Source organism: Columba livia, chromosome 3, assembly GCF_036013475.1.
Source record: "Columba livia isolate bColLiv1 breed racing homer chromosome 3, bColLiv1.pat.W.v2, whole genome shotgun sequence".
NCBI lineage: Eukaryota > Metazoa > Chordata > Aves > Columbiformes > Columbidae > Columba > Columba livia.
Window position 1 is genome coordinate 80,061,027 of NC_088604.1, and position 19,042 is coordinate 80,080,068.

At 35.9% G+C, this 19,042-nt stretch overlaps 1 protein-coding gene across 8 annotated transcripts in view; it reads left to right on the top strand.

Annotated features, from left to right (window-relative positions):
• RYR2 (ryanodine receptor 2) overlaps nucleotides 1–19,042 on the top strand; it is a 397,519-nt gene that overhangs the window by 368,048 nt on the left and 10,429 nt on the right. For all 8 annotated transcript variants that reach the window (XM_065057819.1, XM_065057821.1, XM_065057823.1 and 5 more), the window contains 12 exons: nucleotides 82–186; nucleotides 2,484–2,565; nucleotides 3,679–4,982; nucleotides 5,341–5,405; nucleotides 7,229–7,376; nucleotides 8,800–8,886; nucleotides 9,716–9,934; nucleotides 12,104–12,234; nucleotides 12,825–12,867; nucleotides 14,274–14,407; nucleotides 17,108–17,168; nucleotides 18,475–18,621. In XM_065057819.1, the coding sequence (XP_064913891.1) occupies nucleotides 82–186; nucleotides 2,484–2,565; nucleotides 3,679–4,982; nucleotides 5,341–5,405; nucleotides 7,229–7,376; nucleotides 8,800–8,886; nucleotides 9,716–9,934; nucleotides 12,104–12,234; nucleotides 12,825–12,867; nucleotides 14,274–14,407; nucleotides 17,108–17,168; nucleotides 18,475–18,621 (2,526 nt within the window). The remainder of the gene's footprint in view (nucleotides 1–81; nucleotides 187–2,483; nucleotides 2,566–3,678; nucleotides 4,983–5,340; nucleotides 5,406–7,228; nucleotides 7,377–8,799; nucleotides 8,887–9,715; nucleotides 9,935–12,103; nucleotides 12,235–12,824; nucleotides 12,868–14,273; nucleotides 14,408–17,107; nucleotides 17,169–18,474; nucleotides 18,622–19,042) is intronic.

The window sequence follows — 19,042 nt, forward strand, 5'->3', positions numbered from 1 at the left end:
AGTTTCTAAAGGACAACCTGTGCACTGTATATCTTCCTTTCTGTTTTTGTCTCTGCTTTTTTTTTTTCCCTGGTACATTAGGGGCCCTGTACTGGGAATCAGCAAAGTCTAGCTCACAGCAGGCTATGGGATGCCGTAGTTGGTTTTCTTCATGTGTTTGCCCACATGCAGATGAAGCTGTCTCAGGTATCTTTTTGTTTTACTTTTTTCTTTTTAAGGTACTAACTTTTTAAAAAAAGTTGAACTTATTAATATATTCGAGTCATTAATAACAACAGTTAACAGGGGAAATGGGAGGGAAAATGAGAGAGGTGATAGAATACAATAGAATTGAAGGAGTAAATTACAAAACTTGTAGTGGGTGTGAAGAGCAGGCCTGTAATTGGATTACTGGCCACAGGCTAAAACTGATTAGATGGAGCTGCAGATGAAGCATGTCATCAATATTCAGAAAGAACTAACCAGTTCCGGTGTTTCATACCAAAGTTCTGTCACAATGTTTTCTGCAATTTTGTGTGAGCCTTTTATTCAAGACTCATCTTTATTGATGTGTCCTACATCAGCCCTTAGTTCATCGTCATTAAACCCTAGTTCAAAGCACATCTGCATCTAAGCCTTTTCTACTCCTAACAGAGAAAGAGGGTGATTAGACCTTAGAATGGGTGAGATGCTTTTGGATGTGAGTACTCATTTCATAAACTATAGAAATAGTGTAGGGGGCTGGCATAGACATCTCTTTAGAGGTGAGAAGAATGCTATCCTTAAGAAGTGCATTTTTCAATTTCTTACCTTTTAAAAGAATTGTACATCTTAATTGAATGTAGTGATTCTAGATTCGTAATTGGACATGCTCCAAGTGAAGTAATCTTTGCATAAATTGGTGTAGTTTTGCTCAAATGATTTTCCTCCCTGCCCTTGGGACTTTGTGATTGAAAGTAAGGCAATTGCTTTGATCTGTAGACATTGTGGTACAAGCATGCATCTTATTCTTTATAGCTAAATAGAGGTCTTCTTCCAATAAATGGCATTACAAATAAACCTGTTTTTCAAGATAAATGCATTGAATTTCTACTGAAGTGTATTTATAAGTGCTTGTAGATACTGTCCTGGTTTTGGAACGTCTTTGTTATTTTAAGAATTGAAAAAGTAGCCAGTAGTGGCTATTGTGCTTTCTTCCTGTACCACTAAAGCAACATGAAAAGCAGTATCTAAGTAGTTACTGACAGCGAGTCAAACACACAGTAGCTATATGTTGGTTGGTAGCTTTTCAGATAATATTGAAATACCAGTTTTTGAAGGTGTAGAGTTTGGTTAATTTGATTTATAAGGAGTTGCCATATGGCTTTTATCTGTACAGGTGCCTGCCTAGGCTAAGTATTTGGTTTTTGTTTTAAATTGGGAGTGTCCAGAGCACTTTTGGAGAATATTTGAAACAAGATTTAAAAATGAACAAAACTAAAACAGTTTTGTCTGGGGTTTTTGGTTTGTTTGTTTGTTGGTTTTAGTTTGTTTGGTAGCTTTCTTTTTCTTTCTCTAGTCTTGTACGAGGAAGCAACAAGATGATATCGGTAATACTTTTTAAGAAATATCATATAGTAGAAAATTAAAGTAAAATTTTCAATCTACAGGAACATCCAGGTGCTAAGCAACTTTTGAAGTCAGAAGATTTATAATGAAAAGTTACAAGACAAATCAATTAGAGACCTTCATTATTTCTAACTTGTGCTGGTTTTGATCCAAGATCTAAATAGTATCTTGGATTTATTGTACTAATTACTGAAGTCCAGAAATGCTGCATTATACCTCATCAACAGCATGATGCCACAATATTTCACTGAGGAAGAAATTAAGTAGTTGAATAAATCTATCCAGATAGACTCCAGGTTGAAATAATTGTCAAGCAAAATAGTAAACTCGATAAACTGAATGAAATAAAAGATAGTAAAAAGAATTGATATCATGTCTGTTTAAGGATATACTTATAGAACTTTATTAATAAATATTTTGAAATTTTATTTAAACTTTTCTTTCTACCCCAAAAAGTTCAGTGGCCTATAATGGAATCACTTCCTTTGAATAATTTTACACTTTGAGCTCTATGTGCTGCTGTCATTGTTGTTTTTACAAGTCTTCATAGCTGTAAACTTGATTACACCACCAGCAGCAATACTTTAGCTGACATGAAGCATTGGAGGCATCACCTGCGTGAGCTTGACATACCCAGTTATTGCTTTAAATTTTTTCATCACCTTCAGGTTTCACATTGTCCCTGTTAAATTACTGTTTTACAAACAGATGATTGTGTAGGTTTGATCCTCTAAATTTACTATAAGGAAATATATTTTCACTATATTGCCAGCTCTGACACTACTAACTTCTTAATTACTAAGCCATATTTTTATGGGGTGAAATATGCATGCACATATATAAATGTCAAAGAAGTCAATAGATATTTAATTTTATATGTTGTGTTCATGATTTAGGATTCCAGTCAAATTGAATTACTGAAGGAGTTAATGGATCTTCAGAAGGATATGGTTGTCATGTTGCTGTCTATGCTGGAAGGTAGTCAAAATTTTATTTGAAATCATCTTTCACCATTGTTCTAGCAAGGTTTTTACCTTTGAGATTTTCTTCACGTGAGAAATAATTCTCCCTTTTCCTTCAGGTTTTTGATTTTCATGTCTCAGTTGTGAGGAGAGTTGTTAGGTCTTCAAACGAATGGGAGATTTATATAGTGTAGTTGATATAGTTTCTATTCATTCTGAATGTCAAAATTCTATAAAATCCAGCTCTGGCAGAAGTTTTACTTTGTTTCCGTGAACTTGGCTTCTCTTTTGGCTTAAATGAAAAGTTTTTTTTACTATTGAAATGGGAATCCATAGTTCTAGGAACTAAACCATTTATTAGTCATTTTATTAACACCTTTGCTACATTGCATTTGTTTTGGGAGCAATCCAAGCCATAAAGAAGAGTCTCTGATTTGTCTAGTGACTAGGTTCAAGGTCCTTTATAGCTGGTACCTGAAATTATGATTCTCCAGAGAATGTGATCGTGTTCAAGAATTACTACTGTTTCTTTAGCTCCTTCATAGCATTGTATTGGTGCTTCCAATAATAGATTAACCAGACATACACACAGATGATCCAAAGATCTGTTTTTCCCTTTTGCTTCTTACTGTCATATGTATTTTCTTGAAAGAACTGGGAGGGCAGTTCATGGGGCATAGTTTGCAGCATAGCATGCATTGCTGCTACTTTGCTCATAGACGGTCACTGAGAAGCAAAGTAAATGCTTAGTAATATAGGCTGTACTTCATGAGTAACCTACTGAGCTACTAATCCTAACTAATGTGACACTAGTTCTATGTTTCATTGTAATAAAATTCATGATCTGCTGCTTCACATTTAGTACTGTATTAAATGTAACAGATGTATCTCTGCAGGGCTTTTCAGTTCTTCCTTTCTTTAATGGCAGATAATTAGTCACTTGTTTTTTCCAAACGCTAGGAGAGTGTTATTAGTAAAAGATTTGATTTTACAGCTGTTTTTCTCACATGTGTTAGCCAACAGTTTATGATTCTTGCTGTTTGATTATTTCAGTAGTCATTATTATACATTTTCTTTGCCGAAACATTTGCTACCATCAGTATCTCTAACTTCATGTCGTCACATCCAGGTAATGTTGTGAATGGAACCATTGGCAAGCAGATGGTCGATATGCTTGTGGAATCATCCAACAATGTTGAGATGATTCTGAAGTTTTTTGATATGTTCTTGAAGCTGAAAGATTTGACTTCTTCTGATGCATTCAAAGAATATGACCCTGATGGTAAAGGGGTCATTTCAAAGAGGGATTTTCATAAGGCAATGGAAAGCCATAAGCATTACACCCAGTCTGAAACTGAGTTTCTGCTATCGTGTGCTGAAACAGATGAGAATGAGACTCTGGACTATGAGGAGTTTGTGAAACGATTCCATGAACCTGCCAAAGACATTGGCTTCAATGTCGCTGTTCTCCTGACCAACCTGTCAGAACACATGCCCCATGACAGCCGCTTGCAAACTTTCCTGGAACTATCAGAGAGTGTGCTGAACTACTTTCAGCCTTTCCTTGGACGCATAGAAATCATGGGCAGTGCGAAGCGCATCGAACGAGTTTATTTTGAAATAAGTGAGTCAAGTCGAACTCAGTGGGAGAAACCTCAGGTGAAAGAGTCAAAGAGACAATTTATATTTGATGTTGTAAATGAAGGAGGGGAGAAAGAAAAGATGGAGCTTTTTGTGAATTTCTGTGAGGATACCATCTTTGAAATGCAACTGGCTGCTCAGATCTCTGAGTCAGATCTGAATGAAAGGTCAGCAAATAAAGAGGAGAATGAGAAAGATAAGCCTGAGGAACAGGACCCTAGAATGGGTTTCTTCTCTCTCATGACCATGAAGTCAGCATTAGTAGCTCTCAAGTATAATATAGTGACTCTCATGAAAATGCTCAGCATGAAGAGCCTAAAGAAACAGATGAAAAAAGTAAAGAAAATGACCATGAAGGACATGGTCATGGCTTTGTTTTCTTCCTATTGGAGCGTTTTGATGGGCCTACTACATTTTGCTTATAGCGTTGTCCGGGGCTTCTTTCGCATCATATGCAGTTTGCTGCTTGGAGGAAGCCTAGTAGAAGGAGCAAAGAAAATCAAGGTGGCTGAACTATTAGCTAATATGCCAGATCCCACTCAGGATGAGGTGCGTGGGGAAGGAGAAGAGGGCGAGAGGAAGCCGACAGAGGCTGCATTGCCTACAGAAGACTTGACAGATCTGAGAACTTTATCAGATGAGAGTGATCTCCTCTCAGATATATTTGGTTTGGATTTGAAACGAGAAGGTGGACAGTATAAATTGATCCCTCACAATCCAAATGCTGGTTTGAGTGATTTACTGAGCACTCCCTCCATAGCTCCAATGCCTGAGGTGCAGGAAAAAGTCCAGGTAATGGTATATTTCATTTCTGCTGTGTGTTTCTCTTTCGTATGTTAATTATAGTTTTGAAATAAAATTTGCATTTATTTTTTTTGGGGGGGGGGGGGGGGGGGCTTGTGATGTGTTTTTAAATAATCACTGGTGTTTAACGTCTTCGACATCATAAACTTGAGTTCTCTAAGTGCCTGAATTTGCTTTTTATTAATCTTAAAATATCTCTTCACTAATGTAAATTTAAGGATCATCTTATTTTGAAGTCTCAATTGTTTAAAAAGTACTCTAACATTCTGCATTCTGTGTATTCTTTTAAGTGACTCTGTGTGATATAATAGTGTTTAGATGTATTTTTATATCTGGCTTTTTGTAGGAGCAGGTGAAAGAAGATGAAAAGGAAGAGAAGGAGGAAACAAAATCTGAACCTGAAAAAGCAGAGTATGTTTTACTTCAACCTGTGATCCTACAAAATGTGCTCTATTTCACTGAAAAAAACCAATTCAATTAGTACTTATTTCTTTACCTTTAATTTGATGTCCATTCACGTTTCAGAGTTAGGATAGTTTTTAACCACCCTCCGTGTCCATGCACGTTTCCAAGGAAATGCCATGTAAATAACATCACTTTTAATTTATTTTTTTTTTAATTTCCCTCTTCCAGCAGCATCCTTTTAAATGTTGATTTAGTTTCTTGTAATGTGTTTAAATTTTTCTTGGCAAGTCTTAAAGCTAGAAGAAAATCTGCTGGAAAAACTGTAAGAGCACTTGGGTTCCAGAGACTTGTTACCCTTCAGTAGTAGAGACTGAATCTATTTTGCCCCTCCTATTTGCTATGACCTATTTTGAGTTATTTGGACTTTGCAAAAACCTTAATATTCCAATATAATTTAATGAATTACTGAATACTCTTATGTCTTTATAAATAACAAGTGTTAGCATTTGATAAATGATCATTTCAGTCTTTTTAGGATACATTAAAATATAATGTTGATGAGGTTAGCTCAGAATAAAAATAGTGGAAAACAAAGCATAGTAAAAGGTATGACACTCTAGCCCTGTATTTTGTGGTTACTGATATATGTACAGTTCTGATATATATAGGGTTCCTGTAGCTGATATGTCACTGTCAGAATTCTAAGTGGATTCCTTAAGTCTCAAGCTCTATCCTTATTTCTCTCCTGGGATGACAAACACTTGCCAGCTACAAAAACTCTTCTTCCTAATCAGTACAGCAAATTTCCAACTCAGCTAGTAAAACTTTGTGAAGGAGAGTCTTCCTGACTTTAGAAGGTCACTTGACTGTTGATTGCTCCACTTGATGTGAGTTGCAGAGCTACCTGTGTTCTCTGAGAACAGTGCAGTGCCTGGTGCTGTAAGCTGCTCTAAAGCCACTCCTAACATAAGACAAACTTTCAAGTGAACTTTCAAATGAAAGTTTGTTGAGTATATTCTAGTATGAGAAGTAGCTTAGGACATCAGTTATTCTCTTTGTAGATAGGTGCAGAGGAATTAATAATATAAGTTACAAGTTGCCTCTTACTCTGGTTTGGCTTCAAATGGACAACTGTGATCCTTTAATCTATCATGCTGTCAGATCAAATTAACTGCCAAGATAATTCACTGTTCCTTATATCATGTGTTTGGAGAAGGCAGCCCACTAACTGACTTTCTGTAATTGGGTAGCATCGTGATAATATAATTACACATTGAATGCTGTCAAGCTTTCTTATTCCTGTTTCCTCCTGGAGAAGATACTTATGAATTCCTCAGGTGGACAGAAATGCAGAATTTAAAACTTGAGGTTTAACTTGCAAATGCAAGAATCAGCAAAGTTATCAGCAACTTGTGTGGGAACCAGTGAGTTCAAGTGCATGAGGTTGGAGGGGAGCACTTAGACGTGTAGGCACTCATACGGACATACAGCTGTCAGCTTACAGACATTTGTCAGCACATGTATTAGCTGCACAATTATGGAGCAGGTAACAAGGTTGGCAGGCTCTTGATCACTTGCCTCTGTCGGTTAGCATCCTCACCTCAAGGTGACAAACCTGTAGGTTTGGTTATCTGTAGACTTAACCAGACTGTAAACTGAAAAGGGTGAAGAAAGATATGTCTCCCTGTTATTCATGTGTGTGAGCTGCATGAGTCATGGCTACTTGAGCCTCATGAGAAATGCAATAGGCTCTTTCAGGATGTATGTTTAATTTTTGTTAGCGAATTTATTAACTTGACATATTGTTTTGGCTTCATTGGTGTTCTAAGAGGAGAAGATGGAGAAAAAGAAGAAAAAGCCAAGGAAGACAAAGGGAAGCAGAAATTAAGACAACTTCATACTCACAGATATGGAGAACCAGAAGTTCAAGAATCAGCTTTCTGGAAGAAAATCATTGCATACCAACAGAAGCTTCTTGTAAGCTGTTCTCTAGACTATCTGTTTAGCTGTTAGCAGGGATGTGTACCACAAAATTTTTCTACCAGTGTAAAGATGAATTTTGGATCTGATAAACCTCATTTTTCTATCCACCATCATCCATAAAAAGGACATAAAGGCAAAGATTTAATTAGAATGTTAGAGAAAAGGAACACACAAATAATTTAGTAGACAAGATATTAAATCTTAGAAGACAAACATTTTCATGTGAATAGATGTCCCAAATTTTCACAGCCGCTCATGAGCCTGTGGGATTTCTCTTTCCCTGAGAGACAACTTTGGAAAATTACAAGCATTCCTATAAAAAGAATTTAAGATAGAATGCATATCTGAAAACTCTTAAGAAAAGTTGCTATTTATTGTTTGTGAAACAGTAAGTTAATATTCGAGAAACTCCTCAAAACTTCTGGAAATTTAAACTAATTAAAATAGTATATCTGAGAGTGTCTCAGTAAAATATGGTATCCTTGAGTTCGCCATAGAACTATTTAAAATACATACTTTTATTACCTAGGGGGTTCAACACATGTTCTGTGAGACTAGCGTGAAACCCAAAGCAAAACGAAATACGATTTTGCAAAACTACAAAACTGCAGTCACAATCTTAATAAGGAATTAGGTGTTTAAGTTTTGCTTTTGAACTCAGATTCATTTTTAGACTAATCATGTGGCAGTCATGTGACTATCATTTGATTTTTCTTCTAATGGTCTTATTTAATAGTTTTCTATGGTTTGACCTGAAAAATGGAGTAATTCCCATGAGAGAGTTAAAGTGTGCAAAGTGTGTGTTGCAAAGTTTTATGAATTGTCAAGAAGGGAAAACGTGCATTTCTACAATCCTTTGGGTAGCATCATAGTGTGAGAGAAGCTTTCTACTCATGGTGCTTAGGTAACAGATGAACTTTTCACTGATCTGGTAAAAATGCAATTGATCTTGGAATAGAAAAGGATTTAAAATAAACTTATATGCAGATATTTTTGGTTTTTGGTAAAAGTAACAATTTGCCAGGTTGTAAAATGCACATGCATTAGTATTAAGGCACAGGGAAGATGGAGATTTCTGTATTACTGTTTGCATTATTATTACACTGTGATGTCTCTGTGTTGCCTGTAAGTGTATTGAGAAGATAATGGAGAATATTTGAGGCAATTAGAAGTCCTTAATCCCTTTTTGCATGTAGAGAAACAGAAGGTCCTTTATCAATTATTGCATATATGGAGTAGGAGAGAGTTTGTACGTCACTCAAAATGTTTGGTTTTTTCTTTTTTCTATTTATAACGCTATTAAAAAGCTCTATAGGGAAAACAAAAACAAATAAAAAAACCCACCATGCAACAACCCAATATTGATTATGGTATCATCACTAGGCAAAGTGTATTTATACTCTCTTTCTATTTACAGAACTATTTTGCGCGAAACTTTTATAACATGAGGATGTTGGCATTGTTTGTTGCTTTTGCCATCAACTTCATCCTGCTTTTCTATAAGGTAAACTTGTCAAGAGATCACTTTTCAAGTTGTATGCTGAAAAACATTCAGGTTTTGTAGATAGTCTGCTACAGTAAAACTGCCTAGCCTTACAGATTAAATTCCTGCTTCATACTGCCATTTCAGAGATGTAACACAATGAGAGCTAAAGCATTTGTGTGAAGTTATAACAGACTTTCAGCACACAAATAGCTATTTATAAAGTTCTGTGCTGCAGCAGACTGTAAGGTGTACCCGTGCCTCTGATGCTCCATTCCACAATACAGCCTCTCAGCCAAACCCAACCTCCTCTGGCAACTTAAACTAATAGACGCCAGCTGAGATGTTTTCTTGTGCCATCATGCTCCCCTGAGATGGTGTGTACAGCAGGAAGAAGTCACATCAACTTAACACACCTAGGATATCCCTGATCTTCCTTGTCAAGACTTCTAGTATCATTGATACCACTCAAGTCTTCAGGCTCAAAGTAGTTTCTGGCAAAGCGCTGCTGCTGAAGGCTACATGGGAATGTCAGGAGTTGACTGGGTTTCTTCCAAAAGAGCTATGCCCTTTCTTGATTTTGAGATGATAAATTCAGCATGGCCAAATTTTGTTATCATGGACAGAATGTGGAAAAAAAAAGAAAATGCATACTGTAACAGATTGGAGTAACAAGATGAAAGGGTCTCTGTGAGGTATTCTCTGTGAATGTTTTAATACAAAAAATTATTTCCTTGCAATTATATTGTCCTGGGTTTTATTATTTTCAGTTATACTGCTAGCTTGTAGCAGTGTTAAAACTCCTGACAAAGAATACAGCTCCAATATTAAGATTAAGTGATTTAAACAGGTCTCCACCTCTGCTGTAACAGAAGAAAAGGACATTCCTGTGGTATCTGCTGATGAAAGTACCAAGTTGGACAGCCTGGAAAGCGACAACCAGAGGGTCATTGCGGTGCATTATGTCCTAGAAGAAAGCAGTGGCTACATGGAGCCCACACTGCGGATTCTGGCCATCCTACACACAGTCATCTCATTCTTCTGCATCATAGGGTATTACTGTTTGAAAGTAAGAGAAACTGAACAGTGTTTTTTTTTTCTTCTACCTCCCAACTTCTTTATCTATCGAGTGGTGTAAGTTACAGCACAGTTATAACAACTTTGCTGAAGCAGGTTAAGAGTCTATATAACGAAACACTTCTGTTAGTGCAACCTATACAGAAATTGTGTGTTAGGTGATCTGTCAATTCATGAAATTACAGGCTAGAGACCAATTTGCTCAGCTGACACTGGGTCATAGGATCAGCATTCACACCCTTGCCACATCAGACAGACAATTACAGCAGTAACCAGTGTCAGAAGCTGCTTGGGACTGTCAAAGATAAGCTGTGAACACACTTGGCCAGGGAAAGTTAGATTACAGAGTCTGCATTACCAATCTGTTCGCTGGGTCATTTGGAAAGCCTGCAGCACTTTAGGCTACCATTACTACGTGTTGTGGCTATAGACAATCCCTGCCTCTCATACATACTCTGCTGCGTGTGTTTTGGCAGAAACTTAAGCTTTTAAAGGAATTTCTTGCAGAAGATTTCTGTTAGGAATGTAAGAAGTAAAGATGCCACCTTTATTGGCAAAATGCTTATTTGGTTTAGGAAGACCAAATGCCATAAATCTCTGGAGCTGGGAGGAGTATACCTGGGATATACTTTTCCTGTTTCTACACTCTTCCCATGCAAAAACTATAGGCCAAAGTGCAAGGTAGCGAAGGTCCATTTAATTTAGTACTACGACCCAGTATGGCTGCTTATTTGTCCTCAGAATTATAATGTCTTCATTAAGCTTTTATGTGGTTCTTGATACCTTACTTTTCCTCTTTTAATGGACAATACTCTTTCCATGCCCAAAAGACACAATCTGCATTTGTAGTTAAGGCAAATGTTCGCCATACTACTGTATTAAGTGATTGATTTTCCTCCCTCTCTTAAGTGTCTCTGCAGGTCAATAAACACTAAACCACGTTTTCCTGTTTCACTGGTTAGCATACAGCATGAAAGCTTACAATTCTGGCTTCTGAGATGTCCTCTTCTCCCACCTCAGCTTTTTTCACACTGTGACTTTTCATGCTATTTTCCCACATCATTTTTTCAAACGGCATTAATTCTCTGACTAAAAGGGAAAGACATTATTATCATCTTTTGCCATAATTAATTGCCTTCTTTCCCATTCTGAAACCCTGAAGAAAAGATGAAATATGGTTTCTGTCTCTGCTTTTGGAGATATACTGCTTTCACATTAAAAATCTTGATAACTGCAGGTCTGTTTGTAATATGCTTGCTTCTGGAGATTGGTCCACATGAAGTCCACTACATTTTTTCTCACTTAACTGTCTGGAAATAAGATTAGAACTAATTGCTATTGTATCTAATACAATCACCATGTTGCTTGAGTAGTCTAATTTTTGTTATTTTTATTTCAGTATACTTATGTCTAGTCTTGACCAGTAATAACACAGTAAGCCTTGTAGGGTGAGTGAATTTTGGAGACCTGTGAAATAATTCCAAAGAAAAAGCTACTGTGCTGGGACCACTAGTTACATCTGCCTTCTCAGAATGTAGTTTTCATTGCCATCCAGAAAATGAGAATGAGTTGTAGGAAAAGCCTGATCCTTCTCAGGTGTCCAGGCTGGCAAAGATGAACAGAGCACAAATCAAGTATACTGAATGTGAATGTGGGTTAAGGAATTTTCCTCCAACTGCTCCCAGTCTTTCTTTGCCCTCTGCTGTGAAACCTCAAGTTTTCTTTAACAAATGCAAGGCAACTTCTAACACCTCTGGGTATCAAAATGCAATCCAGAAGTGTGATGCCAAATCAATATTTTTGAACTGGAATTTCTAAGGATTTAAAAAATATTTTTATTTTAACTCTCACTTGACTAGCTCTAATGGTTCCCTAGCACTGAAGAACTATTTTTATTTGAAGGATGCCTTTTCAAGGGTTTTGGCCATGTTTTTGTTACTCTGTGGTAACTATAGCTATAAGATTCTGAATGATCTAGTTCTTGTGCATCAATATCTTCACGGTGTATTCTGGGCAATTGTAAAATCTCTGAATTTTTTTAAATACTATTTTTGCTCTGTTCAGTTTTCATACTTAATTTTCATATCAACCAGCTTTCCTTAAAAACTTTCAGACATGCCAGTCGTTTTTAAATAATTCCTAATATTCTTTTCAACTGCAGGTTCCACTGGTTATTTTTAAGAGAGAAAAGGAAGTGGCAAGGAAATTGGAATTTGATGGGCTGTATATAACTGAACAGCCATCAGAAGATGATATTAAAGGGCAGTGGGATAGACTTGTAATCAACACACAGTGAGTTTTTACCTACTCTGTCTCTTTATAGCTTTGCAAAGAATTCTTCTTCAGTTTCCACAAGCTTATCTGAAATAAACAATTGTGCAGGATATATTTCTAACAAGCATATACATAACATTTCAGGCAACTGTTTACTCTTATTTTTAATCCTCATTGCTAGGTTTTTACTTTACAACTAATTCTGTTTCATAGAATAAATGAAATAATGTGAATTTCTTTTTGCAAGCAAAGTGATGACTGCATATTGCTTTCAGTTCAAGTGAACTGTGGTTTGAACCTTTGAGTATCTCCTTTGGGAACATGTGTAAAGTCCTGAGTCTCTGCCTGGTGGGACTGTGTGATCCCACTGGTTTAGAACCCTGTCTTCAGGCTCTGCTGCTCTTTCTCAGCCATATTAACATGGTAGGGGTTGAACATTATTTGAACATTATTTCATTCCAGTGACTTCACAAGTGACTAGCTGGTGATAACAACAACAAAGAGCCTCTTAGAAACAAAATCAGTATGTAATTTTAATGATGTCTTAGTGACTGCTGCATCTCCTCATGACTGTCTAAAATGCAATCTTGTTTATCTGTGTTTTTCAGGTCTTTTCCAAACAACTATTGGGACAAATTTGTGAAAAGAAAGGTAAGTTTTATTTTTAAAAATATGTATGATGTTAAAGTTTTAATGCATTTTTTTTTCACGTTGGAAGAAATGCAAACTACACATCTTTAAAATATATCTTTGATTTGGTGTAGTTTTTCTTATTTACCATTTAAAATACACAATCCCTTACTCATCTCATGCTTATGACTACTTTTTTGTGGTTTGAATAATTATTCTTTCAAACTCATTCTACGTACAGCTTGTATAAAATAGGAATTCAAATACATTCATGAAGTTTTGTGGACAATTTCTGTGTATGCTTGTATGTGTATTTCAACATGTGTAAATTGTTTTGTCTGTGTGTATTTATGTATTCACATACAAGCACACAGAATAAATTTCCTCACCCACAAGAGGGTTAGAAAGGAATAAGGAATTTAATAATAAAATGGAACAGATTGAAATGTTTAGGTACAGGGCATAGTCTGTACTGACCAGCAAACTATATACATCTATTTGGCCCTTTTTGTCCCTTCTCACTGTGTTTCCCCCCACTTGTTCCTCCCCAAATCACCTAAATCAGCTTTTCCCAGCTTTGCTTCTTCCTGATAACATCCAGTAGTAGGTTCTGTGAAATTCCCAAATGCTTTTCCTTTGCCATCCTGTAATGCATCCCACATCCTTCGGCAGTAACTTGCATAGTCTGAAAGATGATCTAGAGACTTACTCCCAGTGACTTGTCTTGATGGGTTTCACACCTGGACACTGGGGCTGAGGGTCTCCTGAGACAGCCCTGGGAGGGACCAGACAGGGTGTCCATTCCTTGGGAGTCTGTAATTTTGGTTCCTGCCTGCCATTGTGCTCCTGTGCTTCTCTGGGGTTGAGGAGGTGGGCCTTTAATGGGTTGGCGGCTCCTGTGACCCATCTGGAGGTAGCTGGGCAGATTGTTCTTTGAACTCTCTCCCAGATGTTGTATCTCTGTGCTGCTTTGTGAGTGTGTGGACGAGCTTTTATCACATAACCTGAAAATCTCTCTCCCTCAAAAACGGTCCCCCATAAGCAGAAACTGTTGAAGTTTGTTTCTTAGGGGCGTATGTTAAATGTTTTCTCAGCTTGCTCTTAGAAAGTGTTATGTATGTGCCATAGCATACAACAAGAATAATCTTCCTAATGTGTTTGGTCACAATTGAAACAGAGGGTGTTTATGTTATTGGATCAGTTGTGAATCACACTTTTGGAAACATCTTTTAAAATACTAGCAGCTCTTTTGCTTCATAACAGTTTTATGTCAACCTGTCTAAAGAATACTTTGACTGATATGATAGACAGATGGAAACAAACAGGTAAAAAAGATCATGGACATTAAACCTCTTGCCCTCAGAAATCAGGCTAAAAACCAGCTGGTCTACCCAACTGATTCTCTTGAATATTCCTCCTTACTTTAGGTCATGGATAAATATGGTGAGTTCTATGGCCGTGACAGGATCAGCGAGTTACTAGGAATGGACAAAGCTGCTCTTGATTTTAGTGATGCTCGAGAAAAGAAGAAACCAAAGAAGGATAGCTCCTTATCTGCTGTGTAAGCATTTGCTTCTGGTTTGTTTGTGGCTTCTTTGGGGATATTTTGTAAGTTAAAATCAAGCTTTCCCAGTTTGTCATTCAGCTTAGAATTTTTTTGTAACTCTTATGCATAGCTATATAGATAAACTGATTCTTAAATAGAGTTATATAGTGAATTTATTTTATTATAGCCAACATATATGCAAGACTCCGTTGTTTCTTATGTATGAATATTTTGTGCACAGCTGCTAGTGCAGTGTTTTGATAGTGTAATGATAACTGGGCTGGAAACCCCTTTTCTTATTTCTCTCAGTTCAGCTCAGCTGGAAGGAATGGGTAAAACTGGTACTATGTATTCTGATTGTACAGAAATTATGGAATAAGTGTAACTGATAGTTACCAGCAATATCTAGGAAGTTGGATAATTGGTTTTCACATATTTTTATAATTTGTTTTCCCTAAACTGTATTTGCCTATACTCTGAGAGACAGACCTGAAGAAAAGCCCCAAGACATTCAGAGTAATTACATTAATTTCCCTTCTTAGGCATGGGACATCCTCAGATCTTGAAAAGCTCTGCAAAAATGTTTTTTAGAGTTGTATGTTGTAAAAAAATATATCCAAATAGTTAGACTATATTTTATCAGATGGACTTTGAATGCTACAGAGATTCTAATGTAAGTGTTTATTGATCACTTTCTTTAAAAGCAACATTTTATCAATGAGTTTGCAAGGTTTATATTCATATGAGGTAGACAGTGGGACCACTAGTAGATGAGAATTGCATTGAGGCAAGGGATGATTTTGTAAAGATGGATGTTTAGTATCCATCTTTTGTAAAGATCTTCCACGTGTAAATTTGAGGGTCAAGTCTTTCATAAATCAACAAACTTCTACTACATTTCTTCTGCTTTTCCCTTTTTGTTCAAGTAGACTGATACACTTCAGAAGGAAAAATGAGGTGGTAATTATAATGGACTGTGACTATTTGGAGTAGAGGTCTTGATCTAAATTTGATTTAATGCATTTTTTTCAATTATGGTAGCTCCACTTATATACATATAGTGTTTATGCTATCACACAGGAGGCTCAATTTGAGTCTTTTGCCCTTTTGTTTTATGTGTAAAAATGGTAGGTTTTGGTTATATTAAAGAGTAAATACTGTTGCATATAATACAAGTAGGAATTTGGTATTTTGACGGTAAAATATTCCTCGGGAGTTTTATATTCAAATAGAACTATTACTTTTATATGGTTAGTGGCCCTGGCTATACAAGTGAGAATTTTGGAAATCAGAACTTGATAGACCAGGGTATGCCATATGAGGCCTCAGGTAATGCCATATGAACATTTGGCAGAAAAGTACTACCTGCTTTCGTATATGGTAGGTATATGACATCTGTCAGCATTATTTCTACTTGTTTAGTCATTTTCAGCAGCTTTTCTCTTTCAGGAACACTGAATTCACTCATATACTAATGATAAAAGTAGGACGGATGACATTTTTCGTGCTTTTATTTATATTTGTTCCTGAATTGGTATCCAAGTTCAGAATTTTTTGTGTCTGTGTAATACAGATGATCCAAATATTTCCAAAAATAAAAAGTAGAAAAATAGAGAGGATGATTACAGTTACAAATAAAGATGGTATACATCTTGTTTGCTAAGTTAGTTGTATCACCTCTCTGTAGAGGAAAAAAAAAATCCTTCAAGCAAATTAATGGGTTTTATTCTAGTGCAAAAAATGTAGCCTGAAGCTGAGATATTTATTTGTGTTGATAGAGTAAGAGGAGAATTAATACCTAAAGTTATTAATTAAAGAAATATAGGGGAAAAATTTGGAGAGAATAGTTAACAACAGTAGCCTCTACAACATAAAAGTTTGTGAAGTGAGAAGCAGAAGAAGCTGACTAGTATAACAAAGCAATAAAAACTTTGGAAGAAACTGGGAACCCAGACGTGGACCCAGTACTTCAGGTGTGGCCTTACCAGGGTTGAGTTACAAGGAAAGAGTCGCCACCCTCTGTCTGCTGGCAACGCTCCTTCTTGTGCAGCTCAGGGTACCCCTGGCCTTCTTTGCAGTGAGGTTACACTGCTGGGTTATGCTCAACTTGCAGTCCACCAAGAGCCCCAGGTGCTTTTCTGCAAAAGCTTTTAGTATACATTTGTCTTCCATTCACATTTTTTCCTGATTTCAGTGGGAAAAGCAAAGGACACAAGCTCTGAGATCTATTTCACCTCACTTTGTCTTTAACGTTCTCTAATTGTATCACCCAAGGTATGCTATCATAACTGTTGGTAAAGAATTGGCATTTTGATGTGCAAATTCTCTGACCTTTTTTGACAGCTACATTAGGCTTAGATGGGTTGCATTTAAAAAAAAAAAAATAATAATCATAAAAAAAATTCTCTTCTTTTCCATGGATTATAAAGACAGTTCATTTCACTTGTATATGATTACGTTGTAGAAAACAATCAGCATTAGGTCTGATGAATCCAAACAAGTATTTATTAATTTGTTTTTCTGGTTTTTTTGGACAGGTCCTTTCCAGAGTAAAAGTGTGAATTTAAACAAGGTTCTGATGTATTTCAGCTTTTACAGAAATAGATGAGCTGTTTCCTCCCATGTTTATGTAACAATACGCTTCCTACAGATTGTGTTGTATATTTTCCTGTTGTGTTTTGATATAAAATTCAGTTTATTTGTTTATTTTTACAGGCTAAATTCCATTGATGTTAAGTATCAGATGTGGAAATTAGGAGTTGTTTTCACTGATAACGTAAGTTTATTAGTGTATGTATATATATGTGTGTGTATATATTTACTTTCTAAAAAGCAATATACATTTGTTAACTCAAAGTGCTTCAAAGGAAGGTATGAAATATTTTGGATTATATTTAATTTACTACATAGATGAAGAAAATCTTGGAAGCTGAAAATGGCATTTTCAAAATCTTTTCCCAGCTACATAGGTATTAGTCTACAGAACTTCCGTCAATTCCTGCCTCCCTTCTTATATTTCTGAATTAGAAAACTGACTATAGAAATTCTAATTGTCATTTCTCATATTATTAATAAACTTTACTAACACTTGGATCTTCCTGGAGCACAGTCATCTTGGTATAGTTAATGTATGTGGCATTGCTAAAATTTTGTATCACGGAAACTGATAATAGCATATGACACAGAATAAGGCTGATGATTTTAAACATTTGAAAAAATGAGTCTTTAAAAACAAAATTTAAAGAAGGATTGATAAGCAAGACTGACTGTTAAAATACCTTGCAGTTTAAGAAGTAAGTCATCATATGATTATTAAGAGTCTTATGATTATTGCTTGCCTAATCAGCTTATTTTACAAGTGGAAAAAGTGGTTGGGAAACAAACAGTTTTGGAACTAAAACTGCCAGAGAATGAAAGTGTAATCTGACTGTAGTCAGGAAGAGTGGAACAGTAAATCTCCAGGTCCACAGACAACGTGATCTGTAGAGTTAGCGTTTGTTCAGGATTACGTTGTTCCTAAGGGAGGGACTGTAATTTATTTTATTACAACGTATTTGTTTTAAGTCCTATGAAAATTAAATGATAGAGGAAAAGATGAAATTAACATTTGTAGTAACAGTCAGTAAACTACCTAAATAATACTTATATGTTTAAGTAGTAGATTTAGTAGTTTGAATTAATTATAAAATTCCTTTTGTCATTAACCACCTTAGGGCTTTAATATTTTAATATCATTATTTAGAAAGCCATAAAAAATACCACATTTAAATCTGAAAATCTTTTTATACTACAAGCATGAACAAATAAAAGTTTAGCAATTTCAAAATCAGTTTGTACAGATTAAAATTTAGGACATGTCAATTTTGGCAATTTCTTGTGAACTCTGTATTTGCTGATTTAATACTTTTGCACAGAGAGAAAATTCTTAAAGATCTCTAGCAAATTCTGTGAGGAAAAAAAAAAAGTTTTCTATTTAGAGAAAGGCATACTCAAGCAATTTCTACCTTTCTTTAGTGTTTTGAATTAAGTTGAAGGTAATAGCCATGAGATATCTTTTGTGATATACTTCTTTTTTCTGTTAGTCTTTCCTTTACCTAGCTTGGTACATGACCATGTCAGTCCTTGGCCATTACAACAATTTTTTCTTTGCTGCTCATCTCCTTGATATTGCGATGGGATTCAAGACATTGCGAACTATCCTGTCATCAGTGACCCACAATGGCAAACAGGTAATAACTGTCAGATCTTTTCATGCTTTTACTTAAGGAGTACATGGAAAAGATCACTTCATGTCTTAATTCACCTGCTCTGCAGATTGTCAACTGAATTGTTCTTTCATCTTGAAGTTCAGAACTTGGGTCAGTGGGATTTATAAGCATAAGAAAACAGGACTAGGATGTGTGGCTGTTTCTAGCTCTTAGGAGAAACCATGTCATAAAGTTGTTGTTTAAAATTTCTTCAAGATTTATCTGAAAAAAGGTCCAGTTGAGTCCCAGTTACTCTTTCTGTTAGGGAAGCTTAGCTCTTTGATAATAAGTGAACTTTTCTTAAACAAAATTAAAAAAAAAAAAAAAGCATGTCTAATTTAAGTAAAGAAGGTAACTAAGGATTTGTATCCACTGTGATCTGTTGTAGGAATGGCATTTAATG